The following is a 22,199-nucleotide window of genomic DNA, read 5'->3' as shown; positions in this document are numbered from 1 at the left end:
CTAAATTTCTTAAACTCGACTTGACTCGACTCAAAAAAATTCCAAGTTGAATTCAAGTCATAAAATATGACTCTTCAACTCGAATAGCTAAAAATATTTTAGTCGACTCGACTTGATCGAATGTTCATCCCTAAATAGACATTACAACAATAAATATATATATATATTCAAATCAAATTGAATTAAATTAAATTAAAATTTTTTACTCTAAGGGTTAGTTTGATAGATTGTAATTGATTTTCTGGAAAATAATTTACGTAAAATGGATTACCTGAGAAATGTTTTACGTGAAATGAATTACAAGAAAATTGTTTTATGTAAAATGAATTACATTTTATGGGAAATAGTTTTCGGAAACTATTTTACGGTGTTTTGATAATATTGTATAAATCATGTTCACTAATTGTTTGATACACTATAATTAATTTTATAGAAAATGATTTACATAAAATGAATAAAGTTTGGTTCTGTTAATATTTTTAAAAAAAATTGATTCAATTAACGATTAACGATTTTTTTTGTTTATCCGGTTAATGGTAATTCATTTTGATAGTGGTTGAATTAACCATTTGAACACCCTTATTTTTAATTATTAGTATTTTATGAATATAATACTAAATTATTATATTAATATTAAATATATAAATTAATATTACTCATTTTTAATAATTTAATAATATTATATTTATAAAAATAATAGATAAATACTAATAATTTATTATAAATTACTAAATTTAAAATATAAGATCATATATTATTATAATATATCTAAGTATATATATTAATATGATATTAAAAATATAATATTATTAAATTATATTATATGTATATTAAATATTTTAATAATTAATATTTTTATTAAAATGATATTAAAATATTCATTTAATATTAAATGTATGAAATAATATTTTTTGAGTGCTTATACTCTAAAGTGAAATGTTAGAAAAATATTTTACGAAAAATTAGACAGTAAAATAATTTACAAAAAATACAAAGGAACAAAGAAAATGAATTACATTCGGAAAATCAATTACAACTATTAAACATTAAAAAATATTTTATGTAAAACTAATTACAGTTATCAAATACCAAAAAATATTTTCTAAAAAATATTTTACAACCATCAAACACAAAAAAAAAATGAAGAAAACATTTTTCGAGAAACCGTCCCGCCCTCAATTGTCTCCCTCAAAAAATCCACCTGCCCCATTCCAGGCTATTTTAAAAAATAAAATTTATTTAGAAGTGAGGCAGGCCGGCCCAATTAAGAAGGCTTAAATCCAAGAGAAAATAGTCCGTCCTCCTACAATAACAATAAACAATCTCGAAATTGCCATCATCATCAATCCATCCTCCAAATTTTGCATTCTCAGAGAAGCAAGAAGGCTAGGGTTTGAGTTGGAAGAAATGGCAACAAGGAAAGTTTACAGCGAGACAAAAGGGATGAGGATGAAGGAAGTCCCTAACTACGTGAAGCCGATGCTATCCATGGATTACGTGAAGAAAGCTTTTCAAAAGGGTTTGGACAATTACAATTCTAATTTCATTCAAACCGATTCAGTCCAGCTCTTTTCCATGCCTGCTTCGGCGGGATGGTCTTCGCTTACCTCGTAGCCCTCCCCAACGAGCGCCGCCATCTCGAGCACAAGGAACATGGAATCATTGATCCCCATCCCATCCAGGTATTTCTAATACTCCCCCCCTTTTTTTTGGATTTTTAGGTTTATTGATCTGGGTATTATTTTAAATGGATGATTGATGTCTAGATTTCTCGACTAGTTGTTGAAATGTTGGGAATCTGAGCTATGGATCTATGGGCTGTTTAATATCGGTTTAAATTTGTTGCTCATGCAATTAGATGCCGATTTGATTGACTCTTTGCTGAATTTTATGTTTGGTAATGCTTTTGGATCAATGATTTTGATGCTGTTGTATCATACATGGATCTGTTTTGACGTTTGACTCCAATGAAGATTAAGTGATGATGGATTCGTGGTTTTGATTGTTTCGTTTGTGCACTTGTTTATATTTGGGAATTCAGGTCATAGAAAATTATAGGAGAAATTATTTAATGGATGTCATCAATGGTCTCAGTGAATCAGATCCACTAATTTTAAAACAATTTCCAAACAACTAGTCACTCGTTATTTACTCGTAGGAAAAAGCTGAAGAATCGAATCACGTTGGAAAAAATTAGGGGCAGAGTACAATTCGGTCCAATTCGGATTTTTTTAAATTTTGAATTATTATAATTGTTCAAGTCAACTCGAACGATTGGCTTAAGTTTCGAGTTTTAATTCGTGAAGTTTGAATAAGAAAAAAATCGAAAACATGTGAAGTTTGGTTTCTAATTTTCTTGTTTATTCGATTCACTTTTCGATTTTTAAGTCTATCTATGATCAAATTTAAACCATTTTGCAATTTAGTCACCCAACTTTGTATTTTTATTTAATTTGGTCATTGGATTGTTTGCCTTTTGCAGGTCAAAGGGTTGGGGGCTTATGGCGCAATGCATTCGGTTGCAATTTTTGAACACTTTTTGGGGGCAGGAAGATACTGTCTTTAATCAAACGATTTGCAGTGATAAAACAATACATTCGATTTTTCTTATGGTGATTTGTTACTGATTTCTATCGATAAAATAAAATGATTATTGTTTGATATTTTGACAATATCTTTTAAATGATTATTTTTTGGATAAATCCTTAATTTTATTTATCCAGAAAGTAGCTCAAGCTACCAATAAACAACAACCAAAACCAATCAAAAGCACACTCCAACGGCCCAGAATTCCACAATAACCGAAGCTACTCCTGCTTCCACTAGTTACAAAGAGTCCTTCATTACAAAGAGTCTTATTGATCAGACTGTCTATTAATGTTTTTCCCAGACAACCTTCAACGAACAGCATCCCGCACTTGGGCAACATCCCCAACACAGAACCTTGTTTCCCCTGGAATATTCTACGCTTCTCTCTCCGGACAAAATAATTCATTACATTCCAAGCTAATTTCAACAAGATAGAGAGAAGAGATTTACCTTTAAATCGATGAATCACCCAACTCGGTTCAAACTCCTAGTCCACCACATGCCTTTCAAGGCCACAAGCTCTCAAGATCAAAGTCCAAACCTGCTTTGAGAAAAGGCAATCAAGGAACACATGATTCCTAGTCTCCTGATCAGCTCCACACATGACACACACTTCCTCAACCCGAATACCAAAAAAAACAAGCCTATCTCTAGTAGGCAGTATATTCAAAATGGCCATCCAAGATATCATTGCATGCCGAGGAATATGAAGACCAAACCACACCACCTTATGCTAAGGAATCTTCTCCCCCTTATTCCTAACAGCACCCAAAATACTGTCAGAATCAGAAAGAATATTGTTCGAAATACTGACTCTAAGCTTCACAAGCCTCTTCCAAATCTAACTCTATCCCACTTTAGGAATGATTATTAAATATCTTTTTTGGTTAGTCTAGGAATGAGATGTCAGATATTTTAAACAAAGAACAAAAATTTAAATTTTGCCATTGTGAATATATCAAAGCCTCATAAATAAATTCTTTTGGGTTTAACCGACCATAAGGCAATATTTTGTTGAACGAAATGATTATCAAATTATAATATCGAATCTTTTAACTATTAAAGGTTATAAAATAATATATCGATTATTTATGTTTTTATTTTTTTTATTAGAAATACAATCAATGGAGTATTCGTATACTTTATTCATAAATTTTTATTTATAATTAATTGAATCATCAACCAATAAATTAAATATTAAAAAAATAGTTCATATCCGATTCATGGACCGAATAGAAGCATATGTAAGAAATTTGGAAATTCCAGTTCATGATCTGCTGTGGAACATATCAAATTATTCACCAAGAGTAATGTAATGTTCCTTTCAATTGCTCATTTAGCGTTCAGCTTTGCGATTTCCAGCTTGATCGTCTTTTCCACGTCGTCGTCGTCGGCTAAACCCTAAATCTGCCATCCCCATTCTTCCGTTATAATGGGAAAAACCATCGTCGGCTTAAACCAAGTCCGGAAAACCGTCGCTGGCAGCATCACTAATGCTGAAATTGAAGGTGGAGGTCAGCCGCCAGTGGTGGGCTATCGTATCGTAGTGGCAAAGTAATCTCCATTAGATCATCTAAAAGTTGAACCTATCATCGGTAATAGGCATCATCAGAGACGCTTATCTGCTTTTAAAACAGCTTCTATAACTTAAATACAACACACAGATCATACAAGAAAATCTGCAAGATTAAACTGCAGACTGAGATGAATACTAAACTGTTAGCTCTGATAAGATAAAATTTGATCCCAAATTCTCAAACGATTATCATATCCTAATCATCATGTCAACGTTCAACTAAGACGACAGTCAATTTTTTAACGGAAAATAATGAGTTTGAAATATAATAAATAATTTAATAACCATTTTCTAACTTTTAATAACCGAACTCAACAAAACAACACTTTATAGTCAAATGATCATTTTATAATTTTTAATAGTTGAAGTACTTAATAAAATAATATCTCATGGTCAGGGACCATTTGTACACTTTATCCTAATATTTATGTGGCAAGTTTTGGTTTCTACCATTTATTTAACACTTATTCGTACCGTGTTCATATTACTTTGTCTCGGGTTTTTTTTTATAAATATTTTCTCATATTATATTTATATTAATTTTATATTTTAAATTTTAAATTGTTAAATTTAAACCTCGTTTAACATTGTGTTTGAATCATGAGTAATACTAAACAAGTAACTTTAGTTTACACAAGTACATTTATCTTCCTGGCATGTGTTCTATTCGAGGTTCAAGACTTATTAAAATTTAGGATTTAGGTTTAATAATCTATATTTTAAGATTTAAAAAAAAATAATAATTTCAACTTTTACATTTCAAAAATATTTTTAAAACTACCACTGTAAACTTAGCATTTATTTATAATAGTATGATATACTTATTTTACAATTTAAAAATTTATATTTTTTATTAAGTCAAAATTACATGATCAATAAATTATTTTTGAGTTTGAAATTTTCATATCTCATCATGCCACTTTTTTTTATATAAGTTATTTAAATTTTTATATAATTTTGTGAAACACGTACAATCATTATAAAATTATGTTTAATAAAATTTATTTATATGTTTTTATTATAGATTAAATTAATATTTTATATATTATCATACTACAAATTTTGAATATGATTTGATATTTTTAATCTACATCATATCTATATTGATTGTTGCCAACAAATATTGACACAAGTGATTGAGATTTAGGAATTTAAACTTGTAAGGTTAAGTTCAAATCCTATCACCGTCACTCTTGGTGGCCAATCTGTAAATTCATATGTAAATCTTAATTGAGTCTTATGTATGCCCTGACTTTTGACCTTTGACTAGAATTGACACCCTTGACCTGATTTTTTTATACAAAAAATATATATCTATATTGACCATTTATCTTTTCAAAACCACATTCTACAATAATACTAAACACTTCAATATTAAACTATTTTAAAAATATATATTTTCCAACAATTTTTTGCCCCACTTTTCAAAAACACTCGTAAAACCAACCCTCAATTTAACTTTATTTGATAACTCCCAATTTTATTTCATGTGTACTGCCACTTTCGATAGCATAATAATGTTCAACGTATTATATATTTATTCGAAATTTAACATAATTATCTATTTGTATCATATTACATAATTATATTTTTAAAACAATCATTTATCAAATTCTTCAGACAAAAAAAAACAAATTAGAAGTTACAAAAATAGTTTAAAATAATTATTGTTATTTTACAATTATTATCTAATAAAATGCTGAAAGTAAAATATGTTGTTTCTCATCTTAATTTTTGCGTATAATACGCAAAGAAATGAATTAGATTTGCTTTTGAAGATGTATTTTTATTATTGGTAAAGTACATGAATGGTCCATTGACTATAAGATATTATTTTATTAAGTCTTTTGACTATTAAAAGTTACAAAATACTCCCCTAACAATAGAATGTTGATTTGTTAAGTCCATTGACTATTAAAAGTTACAAGATGATCACTCAAAATACTACCTATTTTTTAACGAAAAATGACAAGCTTAGGGCATAATAAATAGTTGGATGACTATTTTATAACTTTTAATAATCAAATGACTTAATAAAAAAACACTCTATAGTCAGATGATCATTTTATAAATTTTAATAATCGAAAGACTTAACAAAACAATATCTTATAGTTGAAATATCATTCGTATACTTTACCTTTATTATTTTATCCACATTTTACTTTAATACTTTGCATAATTTGCAATATAAATTTAATTTAAACTTGGAAAAATAATTTCATAATATCGTGTCTTACCAATTAATTATCACTTTATTTATCATTTAGATCGTTAAATTTCAGAAGGATAATCTTTTAAACGATTATTTTTTATTAGATTAACCATAAACTACACAACCCGAATATAAAATTTAATTTTAATTTATATCTAAAAAATGGTAATAGTTTAAAAACTTTTTTATATTAATCTTCATATATTTTGTGTAGTTAAATTTGATAATTAAATATAATCCACGCTATGACCAACTGTGATTGGTTAAGACGGGACCAAACCCAAAATTTATAAAATTAACTTTTTTATTATTATGAATAATCTATGGATTATTTGGTAAACTATTTAAAAAAATTGTATTAGTATTATTTCAAAACCTTAATACTGTATTTATTTATGGCTTCTAAGTGAACAAACCTAAGTTAATAGATGATAAGAGCTAAAAAAAATGTGAGAAACATATTATGTAATTGTCATTAAAATAATATAAAAAATTATGTACCATTTTTTAACAATAAGAATTATGTATTTTGCATTATTGTTATATATAATTAATTTAAAATTTGCTTAAATTATGGCATTATTATTATTAGAGTAAAGTACACCAGAGTCCACTGAACTAACTCACATGATTAGTTTGATCATTGAACTTTTAAAAATTATAAAATAATCATTAAATTTATCAAATTATTACAAAATAATAACTAGGACATTATAATAAATTTTATAATCGTTTTATAATTTTAGTTCAATGACAAAAATGATCATCTGAGCATAGTTTAAGGACTTCTAGTCTACACTACCCTTATTATTATTAGATAATTCAAGTTAGAATTAGGCAAAAAGATTCAATATTTAATGTTTTAAGTTGTCGAGCTTAGATGTAAAACATTACATCAAATGTTTTGAAGAAAGCATTATTACCCAACAGAGAAACACCCAGACATATTCATTCCAACAAAGAGACTGCAAAGTCTAATAAGGTTAAACGATAATTCTCTTAAAGCCTAAAAGTTGAGTAGCCACTTACACTAGACGGTCCTCCGTATCCGCCATTGGGTTGTTGAGACGAAAGTGAAGATGTGTTGCCCAACTGCAAAAACGAGGATGACCTATACCCCGTGTCTCTGTAGCCGCTGCTACTTGTGATCAGATCTTTGTGATTGCTCATGAATTCCTGCATTAAACAGAGAATCAACAATTTCAACATGTAAATAGCATTCGTTTACGTAACTTGAACTTGAGTGCCATACACGAGTATGTAATGCATCTGAAAAGTTCTTAGATCATATATCCAAACCCATGTCTGGATATGCTAATAAAGCGTTGAAGCAATATAGAAATCCAAAGAGATCAAACCCATGAAGGAGAATACAAATCAGGCATAGCTCCGTAATTAATATAAGCGAAAATAATAGTGAAACGAGTGAAACTTCAAACACCAGCAAGCTATAATTAAATTATAAGTCATTTCTTACTTGAATCAGTTGTTGAGCCAACTGAACCTGTATTGAGGTGCCTTTAATTTCGACGATTATTTCATCAGATAGGCCACCACTTTCTTGCACAGTTATGACGGCTCCACTAGTGCGCCGAATGTGTGCAATATTAACTCCTCCAATCCCAATGATGTCCTCAGCATAAGAAAAAGGAATTTGCATGGTTTGAGCAATCTGGTTCCAGAAATGCAATAAGAGAAATGATAATACAAAAATCGATTATATATATATATACATACATATTGTATGAAGAAGGTATTGCATATGTCACATCTAGGCATATATAACAAAGTTTCTCTTCAAAAGCCTAATTTAAACTAAAAAGTATCATTGCAAAATCTCCAAGCTGAATTAAATGCAGGCAAGATGAGCATTGTAATAAAGAGAAAAATCGCTACATTCAAGCTCTTTGATCCAAGTAGCAGTGATGTAAAACAAGTAGGACATCAATGACCCAAAATCTGGCTCAAAATGATTTTCTTCTCACCTTTACAAATTAACTAATAATTAACATAGAACTAATATCATGGAAAATCACCATGGGGTTATATTTATTTGACATCTTACATAAAGGTCGTCTTTATATATATATATATAAATACTTCACCGAATTTGGAATATTGAGTACTAGATTTTCCTCTCATTGGTCCTCTTTATTTCTCTCCCTCTTACTCCTATATCTGTTTCTGTTCTGTCCTCTAATTTTCAATCTCATCTCCATATACCCCTATCTCTTCCTTGTTTGGCATCATAGCCTCTAATCGCTCTTGCCCATTTGGGTAAAGAAATAAAAAACGAGTAATAATAATTCAGGCACACACAAAAGCAAACCTGAGTAACTATAGGAACAGCAGATCGATGAAGCCCTGAACTAGAATGCACCATCGAAAGTGCAGGATCCTGCCCAAAGAATGAAATTCCAGAAGATGGGATTCGTGACTCGAACTGTTTTTCATGTTCAAGGAACAAAGACTCTCTCCTAATAGGAAGATCAATTCCGATTCCACTTTGAGAAGCAGTAAGCAGAGATAACTTTTCAGACCTCGTCTCTGCTTGAGGATCTTGGGTGCCTACTGAATTATGCTGCAAACATTGATGGCACTACTTAACATGAAACAGTTGCAGGGTACATAAAAACAGTTTGATAGAAAATTAGAAATCAAACTTACTGTCTTTTCAAAGAGAGGAAGAACAGTTTGATCAACTAAAAATTTCCTCAGGTGGCCCACAACAGCTTCAAGAGCTTTGAGAACCTTCAGGGCTTCCCCCTGCAACTCTGCAATCCTCTCATCTGCTACCACATAAGATGGATTTTCCTCTGCAGAAACAGTGACAGTTCACCGTAAAGACATAATCCCAAAACCTATGATTTATAGAGCACTTCTAGAACAGAGAAGATGATACAAAAGCTTGGATTTATTGTACAATTTGTATAATTATGATTGTCTAAAATAATCAACGGAAGCAACAAAATTATTTTACTTTTACTACTAGAAAGTATCACTTCCAAGTGGGAAAAAAATACTTCTATGTGTCCAGAACTACACAATCACAATGGTTTGAGTTACAACAGTAGTAAAATTCAGATGATTTTCAAAGGATCAAATGAAGAAGCTGGCAATAACACCAACATTTTGCGGACACATTCAATTGAGTTAAGGATAGAACAAGCATACAATTTCCATCTTTTATCCTTGTAATGAACAGATCCATGAAGAAATTCAAGTGTATCATAAGAATGGATAGGATAACCTCTAATTTAATGCTATATTTATTAAAAAAAATCAACCCTTTTAATCAAGGATAGAACAAGCAGCTGAAATAATCCTATATGAATAGTGTTGAACAACCCTATGGAGAGGTAGAAGGAATGTATAATCCCACAAGAATAGTTGCATAAAATAAGACGAGAGCATTAAAGTTCCAAGATAAAGACGTTTCATTAATCAATTCAAATTCGTAATGCATTTCATATTTCGAAGATCTCCCACGGAAGCTGCTCTCAACCTGGTGTTGGGGGCAGCCTACTATCATACCTCCCCTTACCCCATTACATATGGGAAAAAGGGTCAACTAATTTTTTGAAATATACAAAACATACCTCCTGACAATACCCTCACAGATGCACCAGTGCGCTCTTGTAATGACTTGATTAAGGAACCCTGCTTTCCAATTAAACTGATTGCTTGAGTAGATGCTACCAGCAACCGGACCGAACAAAATGTAGCTCCAACTGCTTTAGCATCGGTATCGTTGTCCGGAAATCCAGAGACACGTTTGAAAACTCTTATAGCAGCATCCATTGCAGGGGAAATAGGTTCCTCTGGTTCTTCCTTTCCAGATATTAGCACCTACAATAAAAGCCAAATAATTCATCGAACCAATAAAGGGTAACCAGAAAACAGTAATTTAACCCCAATATCTTGTTATAAATCAAATATAGGAGCTGACATCCAAAAACTAAAGAATGATCAGTAGGAAATAATCCAATTTGTGTTACACAAACATATCTATTGACAAAAATTTGCAGATGTCCCATTTCTATCCATCAAAATCACAGGAGACAAAGTATTTTCCATTAGCTCAAAAGCCAAAACCTTGCCTAATATACAACAGTTGTACTTCTCTAGACAGTAAAAGTCAGAAAAGAGAATCTAAATTTATAGAAATCTCACAATAGGAGCTCACTTTTTACTTTCAAAGCATTTTTTGCTTGAAAAGAAATCTCTTGAAGCACAAGATGCAAGATTTACATCGATATGGATTAATTAGGGTTGGAAGTTGTCTTATTTTACCCTTTACTCTTTCTTCCTTTCTAAAGCATATATCAACTAACGAGAGCAAAGCCCAGACCCAAATAATCGACAACCACAAAATTCATTAACAAAAAAGAAATATTTCCAGTTTAGGTTCCAAAGGTTAAAAAAAGAGAGAAGATAAGGGAGTTACAATGCGATCGGGCGTCCCAACAGCGCCATCAAGGACGCGGATACGGGCGCGGGTTTCCTCGCACATCTTCTTGATTAGCTCACCTTTCCGGCCAATTATGCTGCCGACTTTCGTAACCGGAACGATGAGCCGAAACACGCAGTGACCGGGCCAGCCGGGCCACTTCTCTACTGCTGGATTGTTGGCCGTCGTTTCTGATGGGTCGGATACCGTAGCCATTGTTGTCTGGGTCATTCCCGAACCGTTCTCCGAGGCGTCGGCGATTTCCATGGCGGGAGTTACTCGCAAGATTGCTGGTCGGCGCTTCGAATGGTTTCTATTTCGACTCGCTTGGGGAGAATATGAAAGCCGCTGATTAAATGAAACGTATACCGTATGTTTATAGGGATGGTACGGAGATAGTAACGGGTCGGGTTGAACCTTTTTTTTGATTGTATGGCCACCTGAATTTGATTTAAAAGTTTCAAGTCTTTCATTTGATTGTAGATTATAAGAGTTTCATTTGATCTAAAATACGGTTAGATTTTTTAAGTTAAAATTTGTATTTGACTCGATTTATATATAATTTATTTTTATTATATAAAATAATAATTTAATTAAAAAATAAAATAAAAATGAGTATTATTTCAACTATCTTTTATATATATATATATATATAAATATAATTATAATATTACGTCTGATTACATCGTTGTAAGATCTAGACAAAATGTTCATCCTAAATAGGAAGGGGACATGTCAGGTCGGAATTTTTATTGACATGAATGATATATTTTTCTGTAAAGTACATAAATTGTCATTCGATTATAGTATGTTGCTTTGTTAAATTCCTGACAATTTGAAGTTACCAAATGATATTTCAATTATAGGGCGTTGCTTTGTTTAGTTTCGTAAATATTAAAAATTACAAAATGATATTCAACCATTCATATGTTTGAAATCCATCATTTTTAATTAAAAATTAATGGTTGACTGTGTAACACCCTCAACCCATACCCGACCCGGATACGAGTCCAGGATGTCACATAGACTATACAAAACAATATTCTTTAAAAAAACGATAAAACATTTGAACTTGTATTATTAAAATACAATAATATACATATGTTAATATAAGTTTATCAAAATACTCAGAGCATACAAAACTTGACCCTTTGATTACATAGTATATCACATAGACATATCATTTCCTTACCTTCATCACATGGCTCATATAACTTTGCATGCATGTTCATTTAAAACATGTTACACAATGCACATAGTATGAATTCACATCGTGCTTCACAATATGAAATGAATCATGCATCAATGTATTGAATCTATACTTCTCACAAGTCTAGAACTTAATATACCACTATATTTATGCTATGCATATGCACTCACCTATATTTCCTTGTTTTTTCCTCGATCGATCTTACTAGGCAATTGTTCTGGAACTTGTTTAGGCTCTATATCTACATAGTAATTCATTGATACTTATCAGTATACTAATTAATATATTCTAAACTATCATTTCTTGGGCTAAAAGAAAAGCCATTTTCATCTTTTAATGAAGGTATGCATCGATGCACTACACAATGTATAGATGCATCCCTTGACGGGTGCATCGATGCACTATATATGCATTGATACATAAATCCCATTCGATGTTTGTATTTAAGGGGGTGAATCGATGCACTACTTGTGCATTGATACACTGATGGCATTCGATGTTTTTATTTTAAAGGAGTGCATCGATGCACTTCATGTGCATCGATACACCTTGAACAATTTCTGGGATTTATCCTTGATGCATCGGTACACATTGAATGTGCATCGATGCATATAGCCCATAAATGTTATTTTAGCACAAAAATCTCTTCATAATCTTCTCAACACTTTATATTTCCCTTTTTTTATATCCCTAACTTGCATACTCTTACTTAAACTAATTATTATCCATTCCATACCTCTAAAACTTAGAAATCTAATTCTCCATATAGAATTTAAGAATCTCACTCAAATTCCAACAGGTTCTTAATCTAATTCTAACACTTCCTATTCCTTAATTAGCTTGATGACAAGTCAAATCTCACTTCCAATTCTTATTATGAACTCTATTCCAATATTTCACTTTTCTACTTCCTTTCTTTATTTCTTCATGTACTCCTCATCTTATGGTTTTAAGATAATATAAGTTTTCCTTAAGTTTAGTTATCATCTAATGATCAATAAGCAACCTTAAATTCATCAAGAATTTGATTAACAAGAAAACTCACCTTTAGATTGGTTTTACGGTGGAGAAGAAGAATGAAGAAGAAGAGAAGTCTGGAACTTTAGTTATCCCTCAATTGCCTTCCACGTGGGTATAAAATATCCTCAACTAATATTTAATTATTTTCCTTATTAAAAGACTCATTTACCCCTTTAGTTCCTCATTCTTTGTTAATTGATCCTACACAAAACATTTCAATCAATTCTTTGAACTTTTCAATTTATCCAATCTGGTCACTGAATTTTTAAATCTCACAATTTAATCACTAACCTGGTATGGAGGATGTTACAGACTGAGTTGAACATTAACATATTATCTAGGTTATGATAATTTTTTATCATAAAACTATTTGAGTTGTATTTTATGGATCGACTCTCCGTTTACATTATATTGCCGAGACAGTTCTTGAAACATTATGCCATCGAACTAGTACTTAAAAATAATAATGATGCCAGTAAATATTATTAAAACATAATTTTATCATATCCCAATCAATAGATTAGTGTCCAACTCAGACGACCGTCAATTTTTAACGAAAGAATCAGTTTATCACATATGAATAGTCAGTAGATCATTTTGTAACTTTTAATAGTCAAAAGACTTAACAAATCATCGCCCTATAACGAGAGGACTATTTTGTAACTTTTAATAATTAGAAAACTCAATAAAGTAGTGCCTTATAATCACATTATTTGTATACTTTATTCTATATTTTTATATATATCATTCAATTTTACTCGAGTTTAGAAATATTTTATCAGATTCGAATTTTGTTTTACTTTTTTAGAATTCGTACATGTCATATAAACATATCACATTAGTTGTCATTAATAATTTAACGGTTCAACAACTAAAATAATTTATTTCTTTAAGAATAATGATTCAAATGTATATGTTTTTAAATTTCGATGACTTGTATACACATTTTGAATTTAAGTGACCATTAGTATAATTTATCCTAATATAAAGATAAATATAAATCGTGTTGGTACTGTTAGGCAAGGAAAATTTTCTCCCTTCTTATTCCTTTCTGTCAGTTAAGGGCTTTGTTCCACAAGGCGCAACAAAACGGTATAATTAAAGGAATTCGAGCGTCTTAGGTGGGTCCTCAAGTCTCTGATTTACTGTTTGAGGATGATAGTTTGGTCTTTTTTTAAAAAATCTGACTGAAAAAGCCAATATTAAAGAGATTCTTATAGTTTATGCTGTCTCATTTGGATAAACCGATGATATATTTCAGTCCATACACCATTGTTGCTCATCGTCAACAAATGACAGATATCTTTGGGATTCAAACAATTGATTCTTTGGGACACTATCTTGGCCTCCCGTTATATATCGGCAAGCATAAAACGCACACGTTTGACTATTTACGCAGCAAAGTTACAGCTCGAGCCACTGAATGGACAAAATGACTCATTTCCTAGGGGGTCGAGAACTTCCTGAAATCGGTTGCCCAAGCTTTGCAAAATATGCTATGTCTTGTTATCTCCTTCCACAGCATTTGCTTGATGAAATGTCGGCGATTATGTGTCGGTATTTCTAGACGGGAAAGATCACTGAACGGGATTGGCCGATGGTGGCTTGGTCTACAATCTGTCAATCGAAATGCCAAGGTGGTTTAGAATTACGGGACTTGCATTCGTTCTACATTGCTATGTTTGGCAAGTATGGGAACTGGTTAAGCATCCTAACTGTTAACTCTCTAGAGTGCTTAGGCTAAAATACTTTCCTAATGGTGATCTGCTTCATGCGTTTTCTGGCAACAGAAGCTTATGCGCGTGAAAAGATATTCATAAGGCAATGACAGCATTTTCTGGAGCATTGTATTGGAGGATAGGTCGGGGTAGCAAGCTTAACATGGTTTGTGATAAATGAGGAGGAACTCAGCTCGTCACGCTTATAGTAGAGTATTCTAATTCCTCTATCCATCACTTCAGTGGGGAAAACTTCATGTAACAACACAATGCGAGTTCATATGAGGCTAGAATTCGGGAAGTGTTCACCTCGGAGAACTCAGATCGCATTCTCTCTACCTCCATTGCTCCAATTGAGGAGGATACCTTGACTTGGGGTTGCAATGTCTTGAGTATTTATTCAGTTCAATCTGGATATTGGTGGCTATAAAGGTCCTCCCATTCGGCTACAATTGCATCTAAGGTGTGCAAGGTTATCGCGAAGCTCCAGGTTCTCCCTAAAGTCAGGATCTTCGCTTGGAGAATGACGCATGGAGGCTTACCTGTTGGTCATCGACTTCACGCGACTAGAATAGTGGATGGACTATGCTCTGTGTTCTACCGAGGAGGAAACAGTTGTGCATGCTTTATGGGACTGCGACTACGCACAAGTAACGTTTGGCTATGCTGGCCTGACCGACGCTTTTCTTTCCAGTCAATTAACTTCCTATTTAAACTGGTTAGAAATTGTGATTTCCAGACTTGATTTGAAAGGTCTTGCAGGTTTTCTGGTGCTGTTGTGGAATATATGGAATGGGTGTAATGCAAAGGTTCATGATGCTAGTTATCAGCCACCTTGATTATTAACTGCTAATGCCAAGATGTTGCATCATGAGTACCTTATGGCCAGGAACCAGGCTATTAGGAGACGACGTCGATCCCAAACTTTAGGACAACAACTTCCTAGCAATGCTCCGGATCGTTGGTCGCCGTCTAATCTCGGGGAAGTCAAAATTAATGTTGATGGCGCTTTTGACCCTCACCGATGCTTGGCTGCTGTCGGCGTTATTTCTTGTGATGAGGATGGAACTATTTTAGGGGGTATGGATTTATCATCGCCTGGTTGAGATTCATGCGCTAACAACTGGATTGCGATTTGCTAATGATAATCTTTGGCGAAAGGTGACTTTAAGTCAGACTCTATGAAATGCACTCCGTGGTACTCGATTCCACGACCTAAGGATAAGAGTCTTGTGTTCTACCAACTGAGTTGGATGGTCATTTTTAAAACTTGTAATACAATTACTCATAATTTAGAGGCTCGGATATGAGCATTCTATGTATTTTGATTCGGTTTGTCCCGAAATAATTGTTGTTGATGTATCAAATGATCTTGTTCCTAATTAATGAATTCTCGTTGGGAACTCTTTTTCCCTTACATGATTTAGTAGTTCTTAACGAGGTCCATTTTTTTTTAAAAAAAGATTGAATAACTATTAGTCTCATTTTTTAATAAAATTCATACTCGACACAATATTTAAACATACTATATTAACTTTTATTTATTATTTAACGGTGCAGTAATTAAAATGAAAGTTTTGGGATAATAATATTGTCACGCCCTCAGAATTTTCAAACTCAAACTGTCACAATATCAGAGTTAAGGTATGAAGGGACGTGCGACCTTAGACGCTTCTTGACACTTCTAGGTCTTCTTTGCGACTAAGTAAACTTTACACAAACCTAGTGAGCATGCAAACTCACCAAGGTTGGAACTAAGTCCTCAAGGCTTCTAGGATTGCGAAAGTTTTAACACCAATGTGGCTACTCCAAGTAGAGATGCACAGAAGCCGGATTTCAATCCGATCCGGATCGGATAAAAATCGATCCGGTTTTTTCTCCCAACCCAAAAACCGGATTTTAAAAAAACCGGTTCGGATCCTAACCGGTTTGGAGGGTCGGATGGTGTAACCGGTGTAACCGGTTTCGGTTTGCAAAAAACCGGTTTTTTAAAAAAAACGGATTTTTTCGGATAAAAAACCGGTTTTTTATCCGGTTTGAAAAAAACCGATTTTTAATCCGGTAAAAAACCGATCGTTCAATTTTTTCTCAAACCGGTTATACTATCCGGTTTTTAAATATCCGATCCAGTTTAAAAAAATCCGATTTTTCCAAAACCTGGTTTCGAATATTTTTTACCCAAAATCGGATATTTAGATTTTTTTGTGCACCTCTAACTCCAAGTCACCAAGGTTAGACTATCGTGTGGAAGTACAAACATAAGTGTGGCTACTCATGGCCACCAAGATAGGTAACAACACAAAAAAAACTTGGGAATAAAGAACACTGAAAAATAGAATAAATGTCTCATAGCTTTATTACTCTCTCCCAAGAGAATAGAGGAGTGAATGAAAGAATGGATGATATAAATGAGGAAAGACTCTCTATTTATAGTATAACTCCCTCTTAATCAATGTCCCGGACGCCCGTGACAATATCAATAAATTCTCTTTTTAATTTCGGTGATTAAAATAAACATATCTAAATGTTTCAGTTACCATTAGTGTAATTTATCCTATATAAATGGCGACGAGCACAGTAGTGTGTTCGTAGTTCATAAACGACAGCAAAACAAGTTAACGAAAGATTCGATGCAATCTCCACCGACCAAATCCAATCCCAAATGGACAATTCTTCCATTTCTAGAAAAACCCGTTTCGGATTAACCATCACCTTCTTCATCGTATTGTTCTTCTTCAGCATCCTCCTTTTCACCAAACGCACACTCGATCCCTCCGTTTCCGTTTACCAGCAAACCTTTTCAGTCACCACCATTCCCGAGCTACTGCCGCCTGAGCCACGGAACTTATCGACCCTTCGTTCAGTTTCCCAACCTGATAGCTCGACCCTTCTTCGAATACCACCAGCATCGACGATTCACTCTCTGCTCCAGAGAAGCCGAACTCGACCACAGATGACGGAGCTGCTCCAGAGAAGCCGGACCCGCCTGCAGATGACGGAGCTACTCCAGAGAAGCCGAACCCGCGGCCGAGTAGCCTAGTTGTTGACAATGGTGAAGAGAAGAAGAGGGGAACATGTGATCTTTACACTGGAACCTGGGTGAAAGATGAAGAGTACCCGGTTTACAAACCGGGTTCTTGTCCTTTCGTTGATGACGCTTTTGATTGCCATGGGAATGGAAAGAAAGATACTGATTACTTGAAAAGGCGTTGGAAGCCTGATGGCTGTGATCTACCAAGGTATAAGCTCTCTTCGTTGGACAACCTTATAAAATTTTAGGAGGCCAAAATAGATAATTGCTAGAAAATATAAATAAAATATTTAAATTATACGAGAATTTTAAATTTTCAATATGCGACTGCTGGTCAGCCTCCGTCCGTCCATCCCTAGATATGCTAGTGAAATGGTTAAATTGTTGCTTTTTTGAGGACTTCAAATATGCTAAGTGATAAGTGTTGCAAATCTGAACGTCAAATCTATTGAATATCACACCTTAAGAATGGTTGTATGATTCAAACGAGCTAATAGTATAATACTCATGCTAAATGAATGACTTGATTTACCTAGACTTGTTGATCTAGTGTCATTGCAAATTTAGTATATTTAATTAATTTACCACTTCTCATGTTTTTCACAATTTTTTTTTTACTGTAATTAAACTATGCAGAAAACTTTTCTCAAATGCCACGCATTCAGTTGTATGCATAAATGATAAAAGTACTAGAATTATCATTGGTCGATACCAGCTCATAGTGTTTGTACTTTGTAATACTTTCTTTTACTCCAGTGATAATGGTACTTCAAGGATGAGTAACTCTAGTTATCACAAGCACTAAGTTGGAACATCATGCTTCACGAACTGTTTGCTTTATCCTGAACCTACCGAGGCCAACACTTCTTTGATACTCAAAATTATTGCAAAAGGATTTCCGGAAAACATGAAATGCCCATGATGGAATCATACTCATTTTAGAGTCCCCATCTCGAGTCCCCGTAACTTATCAAGTGGAATTTCCTTGCTACACTGCTTAAGGAATAACTGTAAATTTAACTTTAGGAAGTTTTAGCAGAAAGTAATCCGTCCAGCTATATTGTTCTAAGAGTGTGGAGAAGGACCATACTCCTGGCAGCATGCTTCACCAGTTGATGCATTTAAAATTTCCCCAGAATGACAGATATTGTTTACATGTTGGGGTTTAGACTGTCTACAGTTGTAAGTTTGTATAATGTAAGATCAGAAAAGGGCCAGTCTTTGGTTATTTTGGGCCCTAGAGATTCGGGTAGTCACAAGAAAACAAAGGAATAATCACTTGCAGAAAAACAGAGGGAATGTCTTTCTTTTAAGTCCCTTCCATTTATTGTTCGTGTTGAACCGTAGAATAGATGAGAATTTGAGTATCTTAACGCTCTAAATTAGTTGTTAATAGATGACAATTTGAGTTATTGAAGTTTGGACCTAAAGTAGAGGTGTATCTTTTCTCATTCCCTGCATTTATCGTTGGTAATATTAACCTTGGACTATCTATCGTTGTTCAAATTCAAAGCACACTCCTACTGTTCATTCAAGAACCTAAGAATGTAATTAATACTTTCATCGTTCAGACTTTAAAAACTTGTAGTTTATATTTGAGGCTATAAATATTGTGTATTGATGATATCCTATTTCAATGAATTTCTATTGTCTGTTTTGACAGTGTTGCCCTTTTCACTTAACTCTAATGCTGATTAATGTCTGTTTCTGCTCTATTTAACCTTTTTTTGCATTTACTTTCCAATTGCAAGATCTTATTTATGTATATATTTACGAATCAAACTCAGGTTTAGCGCTACCGACTTCTTGGAGAGATTAAGAGGTAAAAAGGTGATGCTGGTTGGAGACTCAATGAACCGGAATCAGTTTTAGTCAATCTTATGCCTTCTCCACGAAGGCCTTACCAATAAGAGCAAAATGTACTAGGCCTGTGGCAACTAAGTATCTAAAGGAAGAGGGTACTTTTCATTCAAAATTGAGGTAACAAAATGCTTGTAATATTTCTTCATTACTTAAGTTGAATACATTCTTTTAAATGCTACCTTTTTCCTTTGTACTTTTGCCTTATATGTTCTTTTGAAAAAAACACTTTTTCCCATAGGATCACTCGAAATTGTCTCATCATCTCATTAGGTTTTCGTTGATTGGGCAAGTATTTTTTTTAAAACATCTTTTTCGGTTAACCTTTTGACCTCATCAAGCACTTCATGTATGATTTGATTCAAGAGTATAGACTTTATCCAATGCAGTAATCTTCTATTGGTGGAATTCTGTAGCGTACTTCTATTTGCAGTCTTGTATCTCGTTTCAAAAGCAGGCAAAAAGTTTACAGCGTGAAATCTTAAGATATTTGTAATAATCAACAGAGTACCGAGACCCTCCTCTGCATTTGATGGTCATATCATTTATTTTTATTTTGAAAAATAAACTAAAATTCACACTATAATTGGTAATGGAGCTTGCTATTCTTTATCATGTCATTTTAACTTGCAGACAAATGAAACCAGAGAAGGATTATATGAAAAACAGTGATTTTTAATTTCGAAATGATATATTTGAATTTCTGAGCAGGACTATGACTGCACAGTGGAATTTGTTAGGTCTCATTTTCTTGTACGACAAGGAGTCTGCACTCTATCGATAGATTTAATTGATAAGTCATCTCGTAAATGGAAGCGGGCTGATATTCTCATTTTCAATACCGGCCACTGGTGGGTTCATGGAAAGACTGCCTGAGGGTACGTTACCAATCTTACTTCCATTATTCTTCTTGTTTTTACTTGTTTCTATCATTGAATTTGCTTTCAGTTGAGTTTTTTACGAGCATGGATTCTTGCCACCATGACGATCAAGTTCAATTCAGTGTTTTAAATGTTTTCTTATATTGTTTTTCCGTATGTTAGTCGGACTTGGGTGTGAGTGTTGAACATGGTTATGTTCAGTTGTTTAAAAGTTTTTTTTCTTTCCACTTTTCCATTTGTCTCGTCAACATATCCGCTCCATCAAGCAAAGCCTTGTGGAGAAATGAAGAACATGATCAATTGGTGCAGGATGAATTATTGCAAAGAAGGTGGCTATCTGTATCCGAAATTCGATGCTATTGAAGCTTATCGAAGAGCTTTGAAGACCTGGGGAAAATGGATCGATGACAATATTGAACCCTCAAAACAGTTGGTCTTCTTTCGCGGATACTCTTCTGCTCATTTCGGGTATAGCTGAAACCCTATTTATTTCCATTAGACTGGTTTCATTCTCATGCCATTAGTGATTAAAAAGCTAGACTAGACCAATGAGTCGGACCAATTAAACTGAGAACGAACGGACTGTCTAACCCAGTATGGTATACTGGTAATATGTGCTATACAAGCATATGTTACATGTACATATACACATGTTTCTATGCATATAGGATTAACTTTTGATCCATGAAATAGAGGTGGAGATTGGGACTCAGGTGGAACTTGTAACGGGGAAACCGAACCGATTTTGAAGGGAGGGGCCTTCATCGAAACCTATCCTCCGAAAATGAAAATAAGTGATTCACAATATGAAGGTTCCCGTGGTACTCTTAAACATAACGAGGTTGACTAACTTCCGCAAGGATGGCCATCCATCAATTAAACTAAAAATCAAATCAAATCTGATATGTTACTGAGAATTGGTACACTCTTTACCACTCGACGAACTATATATATTAGAAGCTTGTGATTAGGCCAAGCATTTAGATTCTATTCGCCGGGTCACTTTATATTGAAAAGCCCCGTGAAATAAAAATAGGGTAAAGTACATTGGATGTCCTTAATTAATATTCAAATGATCATTATGATTATTGAACTTTTAAAAATTATAAAATTATTATTAAAATGTTTAAAAAGTTATAAAATCATCATTAAATTTATTAAGTTTTTACAAAATAGTCATTATTTCTTTTTGATTAAGTTAATGTGGTTACAAAGTAGTATCTATTTTAAATCTTATTCATTTGGTAATGAACGCTCAATCACTCCTATTATAGTCATCGATGTTCGAACCCATAATCTATAGGAATAAAAACCATTCTTTTAATCATTAAGGTAATTGGTTCTTGTTAAAAAATAGTCACATTTCTACAATTTATTATATTGTCACAATTACTGTTTTGTATTCATTTGATAAATTTAATGATATTTTCATGACTTTTGAAAGTCTAATGACCCAAATGAGTACCCGTGCATTGTTCAATGACCTCTAATATATTCTTAAAAATAAATATAAATTTTACTAAATTATATGTAATTGCATGGTTGTCATCACAACAATAAATGTGATAATCTAATATATGTAATTGTTACAAAAATTAGGGACGGATGCAAGATTTATGTCAAAAGTGTAAATTTTTAAGTAGTTATAATTA

At 32.9% G+C, this 22,199-nt stretch overlaps 1 protein-coding gene and 2 pseudogenes across 1 annotated transcript; 2 read left to right on the top strand and 1 right to left on the bottom strand.

Annotated features, from left to right (window-relative positions):
• Window positions 1-1,310: 1,310 nt before the first annotated feature.
• Window positions 1,311-2,598, top strand: LOC120179810 (annotated as a pseudogene).
• A 1,169-nt stretch (window positions 2,599-3,767) lies between these two features.
• LOC120179809 (RNA-binding KH domain-containing protein PEPPER-like) lies at window positions 3,768-11,191 on the bottom strand. Its single transcript, XM_039185293.1, has 7 exons — window positions 10,825-11,191; window positions 9,977-10,226; window positions 9,045-9,193; window positions 8,707-8,958; window positions 7,855-8,049; window positions 7,407-7,553; window positions 3,768-4,175 (listed from the first exon to the last, which is right to left on the bottom strand). Exons 1-7 carry the CDS (start codon window positions 11,092-11,094, stop codon window positions 4,080-4,082), a joined length of 1,359 nt encoding a protein of 452 aa, XP_039041224.1. The 5' UTR covers window positions 11,095-11,191; the 3' UTR covers window positions 3,768-4,079.
• Window positions 11,192-17,337: 6,146 nt separating this feature from the next.
• Window positions 17,338-21,461, top strand: LOC120179828 (annotated as a pseudogene).
• Window positions 21,462-22,199: the final 738 nt, after the last annotated feature.

The sequence above is a fragment of the Hibiscus syriacus genome, unplaced genomic scaffold (assembly GCF_006381635.1).
Source record: "Hibiscus syriacus cultivar Baekdansim isolate YM2019G1 unplaced genomic scaffold, ASM638163v2 tig00112470_pilon, whole genome shotgun sequence".
Classification (NCBI taxonomy): Eukaryota; Viridiplantae; Streptophyta; class Magnoliopsida; order Malvales; family Malvaceae; genus Hibiscus; species Hibiscus syriacus.
This window is presented reverse-complemented; position numbering and strand designations above follow the sequence as displayed.

Excerpts from the sequence above, each read along its gene's own strand:
- LOC120179809 (XM_039185293.1), bottom strand. The coding sequence starts at position 11,094 with ATGGAAATCGCCGACGCCTCGGAGAACGGTTCGGGAATGACCCAGACA. Across the intron at positions 9,194-9,976 it reads TGTGAGGGTATTGTCAGGAG|AGGAAAATCCATCTTATGTG; the intron begins GTATGTTTTGTA and ends CTGTTTCTGCAG. Across the intron at positions 8,050-8,706 it reads CTGTTCCTATAGTTACTCAG|ATTGCTCAAACCATGCAAAT; the intron begins GTTTGCTTTTGT and ends TTCTGGAACCAG.